This window comes from Zingiber officinale, chromosome 3A (genome assembly GCF_018446385.1).
Source record: "Zingiber officinale cultivar Zhangliang chromosome 3A, Zo_v1.1, whole genome shotgun sequence".
Taxonomy (NCBI): domain Eukaryota; kingdom Viridiplantae; phylum Streptophyta; class Magnoliopsida; order Zingiberales; family Zingiberaceae; genus Zingiber; species Zingiber officinale.
In genome coordinates, this window is record NC_055990.1 from 53,870,188 (window position 1) to 53,886,273 (window position 16,086).

Below are 16,086 nucleotides of genomic sequence, written 5' to 3' on the forward strand. Positions count from 1 at the left end.
AGTTCTATTGTCTTTTATATTACTCATGCATTATTATTGTGCTAACCTTTATGTTGTAGGATGTTTTTGTTCTAACACTGTTTTGCAGGTCAGACTTGATTGGTCGACCGAACCAGAGGATCGGTCGACCGAAACAGAAGTTATCAAAGCAGTGTTTCAGATCAGACCAAAACAGACTGAGGTCGATCAAAGCTTGATCGGTCGACCGAACAATAAGATCGGTTAACCGAACCTTGGTGACTCAGCACAGCTAGTGCATCAGACACGGTCAGCAAGCAAAGGAAAGAAGGGCTGATCGGTCGACCTAACAAGAGGATCGGTCGACCGATCCAATCAACATTAAACGCGCATTAATTCAAGATTCTGGCAGACTTCGACGAACAAGGTAAAAGCTTGTTCGGTCGACCGATAAAAGGGTTCAGTCGACCAAACCATTGAAGGCTAGTTAATGTAGAATTTACGAGCCAGCATCAGACTCCAGCTGTGGATGATCGGAGCTGGTTCGGTCGACCGAACAGAGGGATCGGTCGACCGAACCTCAGTGCATCTATAAATTAAGGCTCGAGGTCAGAGGCCAGTAACAACTTTACTGATCAAAAAATTACTGTTCTGCAAGCTGCTCGAAGCAACAAGTCTCCATCAATCTTTGCATTCGCGCCGACCACACGCTTCGACTTTCAAATTCATTTGTCGATAAATTTATTATTGTTGCACTTAAATTATATAAGATAGTAGAGCTGTTACTATCTTATATCTCTTGTACTTGTACGATCTGCTTCTCTCCGAGGAGTTCGGAGAGAAGAGTTTTAGTGCTTTGCCCATCGGTGCGGTCAAGGACTGCGGGCCTTCGAGTAGGAGTCGAGCTAGGCTCCGAATGAAGTAAAATGCCTTGTCTCTCTTTATTTTCCGCTGCACGACTTTGGTTTCAAAAGAAAAGAATAGTTTTAAAGCGCGCGATATTCACCCCCCCCCCCTCGATCGCTTCAAACGATCCATCAGTAGTTTAGGCATAGGGACTTAGAATGGTTCCATGCATCCACTATATTGATCGTATGGACATCAGTAGTATCCTCCAGACTTGGGAGGTTCCTCTATCAAGAACCAAGCAAGGTTAAGCGTGATCAGGTAGAATAACATCTTTTACTACAACCATTTGAAGTTAAACACAGTGAACTTCTATGCTTTTTTTTTCATGATTGATTGAAACATTTTCAATCAGGGTAGAGGAGACTTTCATGTAATGAGTCTATTGTACTTTAATACTCTTTGTGATCATCTCAACAAAACATAATTTGTTTTAAGATTGTTGGACAATCTTCACCAGAGATATAGGGGATATTCTAAATTGAAATTACAGAAATAACTCAGACTTACCTGTTAAATGGACGGTGTTGCCAAGAGATGGATTTGATTGCTGTTGAAATTTCCCGAACCCAAGTGGGATGTCGCTGACAAGTCTGAATGCTATTTCCGAGCTTGAGTGGGAAGATGAGTGTCGAGTCAGGATGCTGAGTGATCCTGAGTACCTCCAAAGGGTCAATCTATCGAGTTGCCGAGTGTCGAGTCGACCGAGCTGCCAATTCAGGACTCAAAGTGCTCAACCTTTTGAGTTCCACCCGAGCCCAAGTGGGTCACTGTACCAAATCGAAAAAGTAATGCTGAGTCGAGAAATGAAATTGAGTACTCGGGACTCAATCCTGAGTCCGAATGAGTTTTTGAGTGCTTGGAAATAGAGAAGTTGAGGCCTATGTTCGACGTAATTTTCTTAAAACAGTTTCGTCTCCTTTGGCGGTGCTATGAGGTCTCGTAAAACGTTTGTTTCTTAGAATACAACGGTAAGACCGCAATTTCAACCTAGCACAGGTTGTCGTGATGAACTGAGCATATACTCGAATGTTATCTCGAGTATAATATGCCGAGCGAAGTACACAACACAGAAGAAAAGAGAGGGAGTGAAGTTGATGGAGTCTCTTTGCTCAAACGTCTACTATCTGCTTAAGATCACGACCTCCTTACAAAGAAGTGTCAACCCTTAATAGTTGCTTTGAATGGTCGAATAATGGCTATTTAACGCATGAACTTAATGACGGTCATCGGTCATCAATAGTCTGCTATTACTGTCTAGGAGGTTACATATTTGCCATAACTATATGTTAATGCATTAGTCGCACTCTTGAGTAACAAGTAGCAAAAGATTTGGACGACAAATATCGGCTGATTCCACTTGGGCATACCTAGCCCCCATTCAGTACGTGTAGGTAATGCTCGTACACTAGACATATTGAATTAGTACAATCCGAACTTTGGATTTTCATCCTCTCCTGCAGGTGACGTGCCCGAGCATTCACAACTTCCACAATTGCGATTTTAAACCAGTCTTAATGCCTTTGAACTCCCAATGTGGAATTAATATAACGTCTCATTCACAATGAATTCTCCTTTTCTCTAAATTTTTCATTCACATTTTCTAACATTTAGTTCATTGAAAATAAAAAATGACCAAAGAAGTTTTAGAGTTTTATGTTCTAGAAAGCCTTTAGAGTTACTTCGTGATTGAAGTCATTTAGAGTTACATAGTTATTGAAGCCCTATGAGATCATTTGCAGACAAAACTGTGAGATACTAAATTAACTAGTAGAATTTTTTAAAATAAACTAATGGTTGTGTTCTTTATTGGCTCGAACCTGCTTATTTTATGTTGTTGTTTTAATTCTAATAATAATAATAATCGATTCGCAATGAAAATTATTGCTCATGTTATTCACTTCCTTAGCATGTCTAAGGTCCAACAGCATGCTCAAGTGGATGTCGGGCATGTAGGGAAGAAGATGAGTTCATTATTATGAAGGAATAAAGGTGAATTAAAGATCCATTTGCAACAATCATCTCCCGGCATGATGCAAAACATTTGATAGATTCACAGAGTACCACATGATTTAAAACAACTGCTTGGTTAACAACTACTTGATTGATTCATTTTAGACTCGACTAGTTTGACTCCATTATCTTATTAAACAAGTCTGGATACCAAGTTTAGCTCGATTGGATTAGTTTACGGCCCTATTTACAAGCCTGGAAGTCTGACATTATTTCGAATATACATCAAATACACTTGTAACTGATAAACAGTTGAAGTGATCACATAACCGAGCAGGCTGTTGGGTTATCATCACTAAACATCGCGCTTGCACTGTCGTCGATGATATGGTTCTGGTAGTAGTATTGGTGCAGCATGGAGCTGTCGTAGCCGTGCTTACGATAGTTGTAGGAAGAGGTAGGGAGGGCGTTAAAGGTGAGGAAGTTCGCCGGCGGCGCCGACGGGGAGTACTGCTTCAGGTGGTAGTACTCCTGGTTGTGGACGACCAACTCGGGGTTCACCGGATACGGCCACAACACCGCTCGCCGGCCGGTCTTCCTCACCGCCCTGAGCGCCTTCTTCTCCTCCACCCACCCGGTCACCGTGACCTTCTGCATCACGACGTTCACGTCCACGTCATGAACCCCTATACGGATCCATATCGATTAACATGAAGATTATATATTAGTGAAAGAAAACATGAGAATTAATTGTAGCGATGGATCGATGAGTAGAAGGCGCACCATCAAGCTTGAGCAACGCTTTCCTTATCTTGCTTTCACAGCCAGAGCAGTCCATATGGACAAGCATTTCAACAATCTGATCAGAGAAAATCCAAAATATTTAAGAGAAATCTACACGAGATTGCTACAGAAATAATGGATCAGGGGGGCGACTTACTGTCATCTTGGCTAGCTAGCTTTCCTCAAGGTCACACTCTTGCCAATTGCTAAGTAGAAAGGAAGTTTGGGGGGAGAAGATATATAAACAGAGGTGGGGAAATGCCATGGTCAGTCAATGAGAAATAGTTTAAAATAACCCCAAAAATCTGTAGCCAGATATTAATGATTAATGGGAGTGGTTTGTTGATGAACACTTGCACAGCAAGTTCCTGATGATGCAAGTTCGTGATGCAGACAAAGGAAGTTGCGTCATGACTATGCCCTCGTTTTGCTTATTTAAAAATAACTCAAGCTACAAAGTCAATGATAAATGGTTTTTTTAAGTTACACGACCCAGCATCGACTATGATTGCAAGGTTGCAACGGATTAGTTGCAGTGTAGATAGAACTGAAAATGGAAAGGTTTCAGATTATTTCAAGGTTTGAGGAAATGGATGTATAGTCCGTTGCAAAGTGTCTTCTTAAATTGTCCAGACATCTAGCATCAAATTTCAATTTTGATAAATTAAAGGATAAAAGAAAATCTGCATTATTATTTTTATTTTTTGGAAAAAAGATTAAAGGATAATCATTTGGATTTGAGTACGTTGGACTTATTATAAAATTATTGAAATTGTAAAAATTAAACTTCGATCGTGATATATGTTTCTATAAGTTTTATCTTCGAGCTTAATAATCATTTAAGTTCAAATTCACCGATATATATCGTTTGCTTATGAAGTCTCTTTTATAATTTCATGATAATTTTTTTTTTTTTTTCATTTTCCAATTCATCAAACAAAGTCACATATTCTAGAGTGATGGGCATGGATTCACATAGTCAACCTCTTAAGATTAATCTCAACGGATATAAAATATCTCATTAAATATCTAACCTTAGCTGATGTACTATGATAAATATCCTTCCTAATTTTATCCTCTTCTAAAGAATATGGAGCCACTGTTAAGGTGACAATTTCTCTTTTTCTCCGATGTTAGATAAAGTGATGGGCAATGAAATATAATTACATCAAATAAATTATAGAGTTGATATTACAATATTAGGGAAGATTTTGATCGACTAGAAGGCTAAAAATAAACAAGAGGCGGATTATATATATTCACATATTCTAAACATGTATGGGCATCGACTTGAATAAATGGCAGGAAAGGTTTGGAAACTCGGAATGTCAAGCATCACTCCAATTGTCATCATCGCTGCTCACAAATGCCTGATAGAAATTGAAGAACTAATCAGAATCAAAACTAAGGCGACGAAAGTAAATGGGGGAAAAAAATTAAACCAACCTGACGAATGGCACTAGCCTTTTGCAAGATTGTATTAACATTACCATTTGCAGCATTGGTTGTCGGGTGGTGGGGAATGTCTCTTGGTGTTGATGTTGTAGTTCGTCTCAGACTAAATTTCTGCAGATAATTACAAGCAATAATGGATTTAAACAGTTGGCCAAAGTTGGTCATCAACACGATTAAGAAGCATGGATTACTTTATCTGCAAGTAATTTAGCTATGAGATATAGGATTAGCACAATCTTAATTTAGTAGGTTCTGAAATGCCCGACTATAGTTATTAACTTCCATAACACAACGCCAGAAAATTCTCAAATGATGGGTTGAGAATGAGCTAACTTTCTGATATCCAATGAAACTGAACTTGTTTTTATCATTATTTTAATATTATGCAAAGAAAATTAAATTTAGTCAGTGAACCACAAGATGATACAGATTCTGTAAGTTTGCACCTAGCTCAGATTTAATGTTGCAATTTAAGGTTTCCGAGTGGCACATCAAGGGACTAGGACCACTCACTTAAAGCTCTTTACAGGACTGAGTAAAGCACAAAATTTGGCAACAGTACACAAGTATATCGCAATTGCAAATAAAAAACATTAATCAAGAAACTATAGATAAATGGAACTTTCCAAGAGAACTATATATCATCATACATATTGCATGCACATGTATACTGAATTTTTTCAAGATCAACATAATGTGGATGAGATATGGACAACACTGCATACATCATATTGTCTAAGTTCAGAGGACTGCATATTCTTATAAATACTGAATGCATTAGTATTGTGTTTGGAAACAATGATTTTTTTGTTGTCTAGGTTTAGAGGACTACATTTTCTTATATATACCGAAGCTATAATTAATATGTTTTTGCACATAAACTGAATTTTATATATCCATTTTCTATGCAATCAACGAGGGCCCACATGCTACTAGTGTACACAGGCCATCTTTTACTAAGCTGATAATGTTACAACTGCTGACTGACAAAAATGAAAACTTCTGAATCCAAGTTGCATGGATGTGTAACATGGTTGTCTGGTTGTGAAGCCAGAGAATAAGCTACAAAAAAAGCTAAATCTACTCACAATATGATTAAAGAATCCATAGTCAATCTCTTAAATCATTATTCATAAACTCAATTGTGTTCTTATACTATACTACTCAGACTTGGGATATGAATATCCAACAAGGGAATCAGGGACGAATCCAAGAATTAGAGGTGGGCTGGGCTTTGGGTGTGGAACGGGTGGACTAAGCACCAAGACAAAATGACCAAAGAGAAAAAGAAACAACACATCAATTCTCTTTAATGCCAAGTTGTAGGCTATAAAATATCTATGTAAGTTTTTTGGGGGCTGGACCTATCTTAGATCTGTCTCTGAAGGGAATGGATCTAAGTGTAAACACTTCAAGTTATCAAGTGGGAACATGGGGTCAAGTGGATCTAAGTAGCTGATATGACATATTCTTACTTGGGTTGGTTTGTGATGATATAGGTATGGGAGGTAACCAAAGAAATCAGAGTGGCATTATTATGCTTCAACTAACAAGATCACCTATGTGCATGTCTCCCTTATATGCTAGTCACTATTCCCAATGCTAGTAGCCGCCCGTGATTTACCTCCTCCGTGTTGGCCCTGGGACGAGTTGGCGGGGGTGCTGGGGGCGAGCGCATTCGTCTTTTGCCACCATTAATTAATTATTGTTTACAAACCAGTTAATGTTCAAAACATGAAAAAGTTTATTGTTTTAGAAAATGGAAAGTTCTACATAATTGCTAGAATGTTTGATGCAAATTACTAGAAGGAAAGTGAAAGAATTAAGTTTAGACAGATGTTCGATTTTGAAACAGAATTGGAATATTCCCAGGATGATGCAGCACCCTGCAGGAATTATGGATAAGTATCTTCTCTTGGATGTGCAGGAATGGAACATCATTTAGGAAAGCCCGCGAGCAGTATAAATAATATCAAAAAATGCATTTCTGAATTTTCATACTAAGTTCAAAATCAACCTTATTTCTGATTTGTTGAAGCAATTCTTCCCTCATGTCAACTTCAGTATGACTAGCACTCTGAGTTACCCCTTGCTGTTCATTCAACTTCTGCTGATCTAGCTGAAACCCAATTCACTGAATGAGGAATCTAATATTTCTCAATCAAAGAAACAAAAATATGCTTATAACTCAAGGAAATCCAATTAAGACTATCCTACATCTTGACTAATAAAAGAAATACGTACACTAATATCTGACATAACCACTTCCTCCTTTGGATGTTCTAAAACAGCTTGTCCTATGCATGAATTTAAGGGTGAATTTTGCCCCTTTTTCTGGGAGGGAGAGATTCTTAGAGCTTGTAAACCATCCAAGTGACCAAGATTGTTCTTAAAATTATCATAACCTTCCAAAGTAACAGATGGCTTTGATGTCCTCCACTGCATAGGGGGAAGAGGTGGGGATGCTTCATCTTTAGGTACAACTTCTGCATTTGCTAGATTTTCTGGAAAAGAATGGCATATACCTTCTTGTTTTATTGAAGGTAAAACAGAATCAAATCCAGGAAGCTCCATCATGGAGCCTAAATGGAAAGGCAGTTTGCTCTTGTCCACAATGACACTTAAGTTTTCTGCTTCCAGTATGTGCATATCTGCATGGTCCATTTGTCCAGATCCCATCGGTCTAGAGATGGATGTAGATGAGGATTGAAACCTTCGTGAAATATCATAGAATTCATGATCAAAGTATTCACTACTTTCATCTTGATCCCATTGCTCAGAGTTTGAATATGAGCAAGGACTAAGAAGATCTTCAGAAGAATATGGACAAGATCTGCAGAAGGTATCATCATCTGATTCGGAGCAAACTTCTGGCAAAGTTTCAACAGGGCCTTGGAGCAATTGAAATGATGGAAAGATAAAATCTTCATTATTTTCATGTAGACTACCACTGCAAAAATCCAGCTTCAATCTGGTGTTTTCCAAGCCATTTATAGGATGGAAAGATATTTTCATATATTCTAGTGGTGGAGAACCTTTCTCAGGGTAGTGCTGAGTTGAAGAGGCCTGCTCCATTTCGGATACAAGAGTAGCCTTTTCATTGATACTCTGCTTGTACAATGTTTGAGATGCAACAATATTTGGTTCTTCCTTGTTATAATTCAGACAGGAATTTTCCTCTGGTTTTGTTGTTTCCATGCTTGCATTTTCTGAATTTGTGGTAGGCAAAACTTTTCTTTGGATAGTATTTGAAAGAATCTTTTGTGCAAGCTCAGAAAAACTGGAGGAGACGCCCATTGTGCTTTGGCTTGGCCCTGCACTCGACCCAATACAATAACTATCCCTTGGAGGAACACCATAAATCTCACTGGTTCTTGTGAGTTCAAGTTTATTTAAGCTAGAATAATTGCTACTACTATGACTATCATGAGAATTATTTAGCAACTCACTTTGTAAATAAGGTTGAACAGACATATGTGAGTGATGCTTGATATTCACATCTGAAGACATTCGAACAGAAAGTTTCCTTCTTGCAGACAATTGACCCCCATCTGAGTTTTGTGGGACATAGGAAACCAAAGTACATTCAGAATCCACATCCATTTCAGAACTGAAATCTTCTGATGCAGGATCAAGTACTGTGAATGCTCCATCTGATTTTGCACCTGGTTCATTATCAAACATCTGAGACTTCACAGTGCAACTTGAAAAATCAATTTTAGAACTTCTATTATTAGATATGTAATTCTTATTATCCTTATTCACAACTCCAAGCTCTGGAGGTTTTGAAGGCTCAACTCCAAATAGGTCACCATTTGTCCAAAGCTGAACAGAAGGCATAGAAGATGCATCAGTAGAAAGAGAATGTTGCAGTATAGATGGTTCAGATGCCACTTCATCTGGTTGCACCGTCGGTTCACAAGAAGCACCTGATTTGGAAGAAAGACTACCATCAATACACTCATGATGATCCTTAATTTCTGAAATATCAGAAGCATTAATTTCACAAGCATTAGGAATAAGATAGTCTTGGTTTAGCACCACTTTCGTGGCATAAGGTGATTTCACAGGTTCTGAACCATTCAAAGAGTTCAAATGCAAAAAGTTTCCAGTCCCATTTTGAGTCTGGGCACTATCTAATGAAGCAGGTGCTTCAGCGTCATGGGTATCTGGATTTTGTACAGAAATGATTTGATTTTCTCCTGTTTCAGATTCCACTCCTAATGAATTAGTGTTAGATATTGCCTGTATTTCCATTTTAGTGCGGCAGTCAACCTCTGTCTCCGTTTCATAATCCATTGTGTTGGGTGCATCAACATAGTTGTCTGTCTCACTAGTGACTTCATCAAAATGGTTGACACCAGACAAATGTTCTGGAGTTTTGGCAGAATGCAATACAATGTCTTCATGAACCAATGCTTCAAGTTTAGCATGTTGAGCATCGATTAATTCAGAATCTAATTCGAGACAGTCTGAACTTTCAACTATGATGCCTTCCTGCACCACTTGAACTCTGTCAACAAGTATGTCATTACATGATGATGGACTTGTAGGCTTAACTATTTCTGTCTTTTCCTCCCATGTAACAGAAGATCTTGGCATACTTTGTTCTTGCAGTGAACCAGGTTGAGAGACAGCATCACTATCCTCTGTACTTGGCTCATCTTGTAGAGCAGAAACCCTGAGACCACTGTCATTGCCATGTAAATTAGGATTAGGCAGTCTGTAGCCTAGCTCGTCAGGCATCATTTGAGGGTCTGCATATGAGGTTTCTTCAACAAAACTTTCCTTGGTCTTTGAACCAAAAGAGGTAGATCCACTTGAAATTTCATGGTTTAATCTCAATTCAGGTGAAGAAATATTTTCATTCTCGAGAGAAATGCTATAGCCATCAGTGCTTAGTGACGCAAATTTTTCACCTCTGTCATATTTCCTATTTTCACTAAGAGTTCAAAATGATCAAATTAGTCCAAGGTAAAGAAAACCAGATTATTTTTAATAATGCTAAATAGCTTGACACTTAAAAAAAACTGCAAAAATACTTGCTATGACGGCATGCTGAGTAGATTGCCTGTTGAATTTCTGCAACTCTAAACCCTTTCCTCTGTTAATACATAACAAATCAACTTTAGTTTGCTATTTTCCTGAAGTCAATTCAAAACATAATTAAGTCACATGTATATGTCACACATTACAAATTTTATTGCATTTTTGGGGTTCTGGGTGATTGGAGTTATATGTTACCAGTCTAGTCTCACATTGCATGTTTCAGATAAAGAATATTATGTTAAGTTATATATTCAGAGTCTTGATACCCTACTTACCTTATGGTGCTCACCTTGTGACCACCATGTGTAATTTTTTTTAAAAAAAATTTCTTTGGTTTAAATACTATAATCCAAACCCTAAACCCTAATGCCTAAACCCTAAGCTCTAAAAAATATATATTTGGTGCTCCCAATGTGAGCACCATAAGGTAAGTAGGGTAACATTCTTGTGTGTGTGTTTGTGTGATATAATAAATTCTCTAAATAATAATACAATATTTCATTTACTAAACTTAGAAGTAGAGCGCATTCCTCTCCTAGTACTAGATTTTTCTTTCTCAATCCCTATAAGGGACGTTGCAAGTTATTTTTAATGATGTAGCCTATCCTCCATCATAGACACTAATTTTCTTTATCACATGTTTCTTCCATTATAAACCCTAATATTCTTACTCTCCTCCCTCCACTATCATAAATACCAATTTTCTGCCTCTCCACTCTCAGATGTCATAAACTAAATATTTTCTACCTCCCTTCTCCATCGTTAAGGCCTCCCTCTTATTTAGGTCTATCATTTAGTTATTACCATGTCATCCTTGTTTCATGACTCTTCCATTCTCCAAAATATCCCTTTGTTAGATAAAAATATTAAATGCAACCAAGTCCAAGACATACCTAATCTTATGCCTAAATTTGAAATAGAATTATAGATGTCTAGGGGATATAACTACATGAGCTGTAAAATTACATTAATAATAAAATAATTTATCCCTCTAAATTCCAAGCTAGGGTTTTCCTTTTTAATCCCATTAAAGGGAGCCCATGAATTTGAATTGATACGCAGTCTCCCTACCTCCACTCCAACAATAACCTACCTAATCTTTGTCCTCTTTCTCCAACTTTCTTTCTCTACCTTTCTCTCCTTGCATATGTACAAGCTTTTTTACTATACAAACCCAGCATCGTCATTATGCTAGGTCATTGATGAAGTTACCAAAAAAACAGTTCGTGTCCTCAGAACTAACATCCACACAACTACTATTTTCAACATGCCCATTGAGAAGACTTCTTCGTGGCTCTGACCTCTGTTCTACAAAGACATGACTTCCTAGTTTTCCATATTTCCTTAAATGCATTATCATTAACAAAAGAAAACAATTGTACTTTGATCTTTTATGCATTTAATATTACCAAATTTTAAAATATTTTCTTTCTCTAGCTTTTGAAATTCCAAAAATCCCTTTTCTCCGTTCTTAGTTCCAAAATTATTATAGAACTTACCACAGGTATTTAAGATAAATTATGATTCCTACTCTTAGATGTGAAAATCAAACATTAAAAGTATTGTATATTTCTATTTTGGGTTTTATAGAAACAAACCCACAAAAAAGTAAGCATGTTCGTTGCCCAATGCTTAAGATTTTAGTTTCTTTTTATAATTTTAACTAGGTCACCCACCATTTTCATTTATAAATATTAATCCTAAATATAAATATTATGGTTTTTTAATAATATTCAACAAAAGCATCAAATTTAAGGATATTTAACAAACTTTTAGTGATTTACTAAAATTATTTTTAAAATTATTTTTTTTTTAAAAAAAAGGCTCAGCCTAACTCCAGTCGAATCTGGGCTCATGCTGGACATAGAACCTGGCCAATTCAAGCGTTGCCCAAAGTGTCGTGGGCCAAGCTTAGCATGGACTCTCATGGGTGCATGTTGTGTTCAACCATGCACAATCTGTTGAGACCTCTAAAAAAGTTTATATTAATGCCAAAGTAAAGCGTTTTTTTACATAGCATGTATTAAGAAGTCAAGAGGCATCAATATCGATCCTAGGCATGGATGAAAAGATAGCTTAGGTTTAAATGGTGCAAACCTGTGAACATAAATCATAGCCCATGCTAAATGGCACCATAAGATTTATGTAACTGGCCTAAATAATTAGTGTGACAACTTGATAATGTTGTATTTAAAACTCAATAATTCCAGTTGACGCTTACAGCTTAATGATGACGATGATGTATTTAGAAGTCAACTAAATTATGCACAAAATAAGCCTTTTTTCTAGCATTTCCTTTAGGTTATTTAACCAGTTTAGTTGACCACAGATGGTAGAGAATAGCTTCTATACCTTGAATTTTTCAACTTTCTTTTCTTTTAGATCATTTTTAGCTCCTTCAGTATGTGATGCAGCCCATACCCTCTTGAAATAGGATGGATCTGAATACCTTTTTAGACAAGCTCCAGTACCAGAATGATCAAATCTGAATTGGAGATTTTGAACATATATAATACATATATACGAGACAACAAAAGGAAATAGAAAATTCATGAATCAGCATCAAATGGACTTACTTGTCAAGGAGAAATAAACGTGGTGGATCACGGCATTCTTCATAAGAATCCATCATAAAGTGAGGAAGTTCACTGGAAAGTAGGAGGTTTTGACCATGTGGAATGTGAGTATGCCAGTCAGAACCTGGAAAGAAGATGCCATGAGGTGACCAACATGCATAGCTACATTATATCATAAAACTTATGGTTGAACTTGTGAAATGAAATTTTCATCATTATAAAATACATTATATGATAGTAGTGATATAGACATGTATAGAGCTCATTACATAGATAAGGTCCATGTTGCTGACTCTAAATAGCTGGGACAAATACTGATAATGACAACTTCCTAGCATAATGTCTTCATTTCATCAATTAATTAGTGGGAATCCTTTTTAATAGTCAAATATCTCAATATATCAGAATCTATGATCAAATTTTATGATCATAGTCAGCAGCTACAATGCAATCAAATAGAGAGAATAGGCACTAGAATGAAATCATTGTCTTTCCATCTATGACCGTCATAGTTACAAAGAGTATAATTGGAGAAACAACCCTATACTGAGTAACTTTTCTATGAGAGAAATAAAGCCCTAATGTGCCCAAACATGAAGGAATTTGAGGCATAACCCACTATACAACAATATATTCAAGCAAGAAATACAAATGCCAAAAGAGATGTATCTAGGTCATTTCATCCATAGTGTTTCCATTAAACTAGATGCATCTCTTTTGGCATTTGTATTTCTTGCTTGAATATATTTGTTAATATATATACATGTATATGTATATTTGCAAATAAGCTTATGTGTAAGAAGCATGATAGACCAATACCTGCAATATATGCAAAGTGGATGTGACTTGTTTGTCCTTTAATGACCTTCTCGATAGATGGAATTGAAGATTCAATATTCCTTACTTGTGCCATCATTTTACGGCTTCTTCCAGCTGTAGCTGTTATTTGCTCATGCAAGTCATGGAAAACATCTGCAGCAAATCTTTGATATTGACACATTTATCTCAGTATTGACAGGATAATTTACTAGTATGCAGGATCTTGAAAAATAATGGGTTACCACTGGTAGGAATCACCATTGGTAAAATAACAAAGATAAGGGAACCAACACATACACTACCAGAGTTATCATGAATTTTAATCAAATAGCAAAATAAAATAAAAATAAAATTTCAATAAATCTGTCTAATCACACTTAATCTAAATGAATGCCCATAAGGAGTGAATCTACAATTAGGTATTCCATGATAAAGGAGGTAAATTCAATTATCAACTGAATCACAACAATAAATCAATGTTATACATAATATCATTTTGTCAGGAGACATGTTCTTATGGAGTAACTGAACCGTCAGAAACCTTGGGATGTCGACTAAACTTTACATGTCTTTGAGGTGCTTGATTGCTAGTTGTGAATCTAGTGAATATGGATTTGCAATCGCTCACTTCAGTGGAACCTACAGATGGAAACAAAATGCAACAGGTGGTAGACAGCAGACAAGGGCTTCCATGATAGGATGATTTAGTTCTTCGGAACAACTCCACCTTCAGCGAGCTTATCAAACAAACCTCCGTGGTATTCACTATTAAATTAGTAATAGAGTACCATTTGATCCCCCCCTGTCACTTCAGTCAGCTCCATCAATGGAAATAAAATTTAAATTAACTACAACCAAATCGAACATAAAGGGAATTTTCATTCGTATCGAATCAAAAAGTGGATTTCAAAGAGAATAAGCACGGCATTATTATGTGAGCACTAGAAATAGAATTTCCCATCGGATGCATAACAAGCATCATCCAGTTCCTAAGAAACTACGCAAACAAGGAATAAAAAGGAGAATAAGTCAAGACGAAAGAAAGAATCCAAACTGTAGCACAGACAAGAGAAAATCAAAATAACTCACTCAGCGAGATCGCCTAACTGCCGCAAGATCCCTACGAGACCGGCCACCGTGACGCCATCCAAGATCGCCTTGGGATCCTCCTTCCTCAACGACTTCTTGTACAGCCCCGGCTCTCCCAACCCGTACTCATTTCCCACCCCCAACCGGACCAGCGGCATTCTCTCACTCCTCGTCCTAACCTCCAAAGATCAGAAAACCGATTCGAGCCCGAGATCTTCGCGCTTCAACGGCAGAGTCGACTTGTTCGCATAGATAGGTAAGTCCGGGAGGCGGTGATTGAGAAGGCTCGCACGCGGCGAAGGCAGCTCCAGCGAAGGCGGCTCAACCGTCGCGCTCCGCACGCTCTCGCACAGACACACATTCACTGCTGCGATTGCCGTCTCTGCAAGCCATTTCCTAAGCTTCGGGTTAACAACAAGCTGTGTGTCCGCAAGACGAGGAGACGAAAATATAAAATTATTATTATTATTATTATTATTATTATTATTAAAAAAATGAATTTGGAAGCTCTTCTTTATTTATTTACTATTTTATAATAGAAAATGAGAAAAATAAAAGGAAAACTAAGTAGATAGTGTTCAAAATCTGATCAGTCAAAATACATTTATATAAATATATACATAACTATTATATTTATATATTAATTATATATATATATACACATATATGTATTAAAATTTATTTCTAGTTGGTCATATTACCAACAAAATTTACTCTACATAGGAGGCAACGTGGAAATGTGTCAAGGGAAAAAAGTGCAGAAATCGATGTGCTTCCTTTATTGTTCATTCATTGCGGACAATTTTACCGTCAGACGGAAAGATGGTTACATGGGCAATTCCGTAGAGAGAAGCAGCATTTATTTCTTCAGTAAGGACATGTATTATAAGTTAACCTCAATCGAAGGAAAAAAAAGAACATTATTGCTTGTGAAGTGTTCGGCTGAATTGCTGACAGCAAATTAATGATCAAAGGTACATACAAAAAGTCATAAATCTAGTTGTTGTTTTGATGGCAAAAACTTAGTTGTGGTCCATCTAGGCACATCAAAACAATTTGGCATTTGGAGCGCGATCATATCGGTAGGGAACTCTATCAATTTACCAAGGAATGTAACTATGCGATCCAGCTCAAGCAGTATGAGTTTGTCACTATTAGATATTCAAAGCTTACTTAACACAAGGTCCCAAATTTAGACATTGACATCCCAAGTCACCACTACCCAAAGTCCTCCATAAGTTTGAAAGTACTTTTGGACTCCCTCCTTTAAGGGGCAAAATTAGGACCATGATACTTTGTCGTCTAGATTTGGACAACATATACATCCTAACATGCTCCGATGCCTCCGCCTTTCTAAAAATTTGAACTATAAAAATTATAAAAGGTCATCATTAACTTAAATATGCTCACAATGGAGACTCTAAACATCTTAACCACAATGATTTGCTTTCCAAATCACCATATTATACACCTCTAATGTTGGAGGAAGGCCCTAAAC

General features: G+C 37.0%; 2 protein-coding genes across 3 annotated transcripts; both read right to left on the reverse strand.

Annotated features, from left to right (window-relative positions):
* Positions 1-2,955: 2,955 nt before the first annotated feature.
* Positions 2,956-4,083, reverse strand: LOC122053748 (heavy metal-associated isoprenylated plant protein 28-like). Its single transcript, XM_042615729.1, has 3 exons — positions 3,758-4,083; positions 3,601-3,676; positions 2,956-3,503 (listed from the first exon to the last, which is right to left on the reverse strand). Exons 1-3 carry the CDS (start codon positions 3,761-3,763, stop codon positions 3,139-3,141), a joined length of 447 nt encoding a protein of 148 aa, XP_042471663.1. The 5' UTR covers positions 3,764-4,083; the 3' UTR covers positions 2,956-3,138.
* A 663-nt stretch (positions 4,084-4,746) lies between these two features.
* Positions 4,747-14,746, reverse strand: LOC122051894 (SCAR-like protein 2). Of its 2 annotated transcripts, XM_042613213.1 has the most exons (10): positions 14,589-14,746; positions 13,500-13,663; positions 12,681-12,804; positions 12,457-12,589; positions 10,098-10,159; positions 8,505-9,997; positions 7,300-8,369; positions 7,073-7,174; positions 5,047-5,166; positions 4,747-4,970 (listed from the first exon to the last, which is right to left on the reverse strand). In XM_042613213.1, exons 1-10 carry the CDS (start codon positions 14,744-14,746, stop codon positions 4,929-4,931), a joined length of 3,468 nt encoding a protein of 1,155 aa, XP_042469147.1. In that variant the 3' UTR covers positions 4,747-4,928. The 2 variants fall into 2 exon arrangements, with proteins under 2 accessions (XP_042469147.1, XP_042469146.1); XM_042613212.1 differs by having other exon boundaries at positions 7,300-9,997.
* Positions 14,747-16,086: the final 1,340 nt, after the last annotated feature.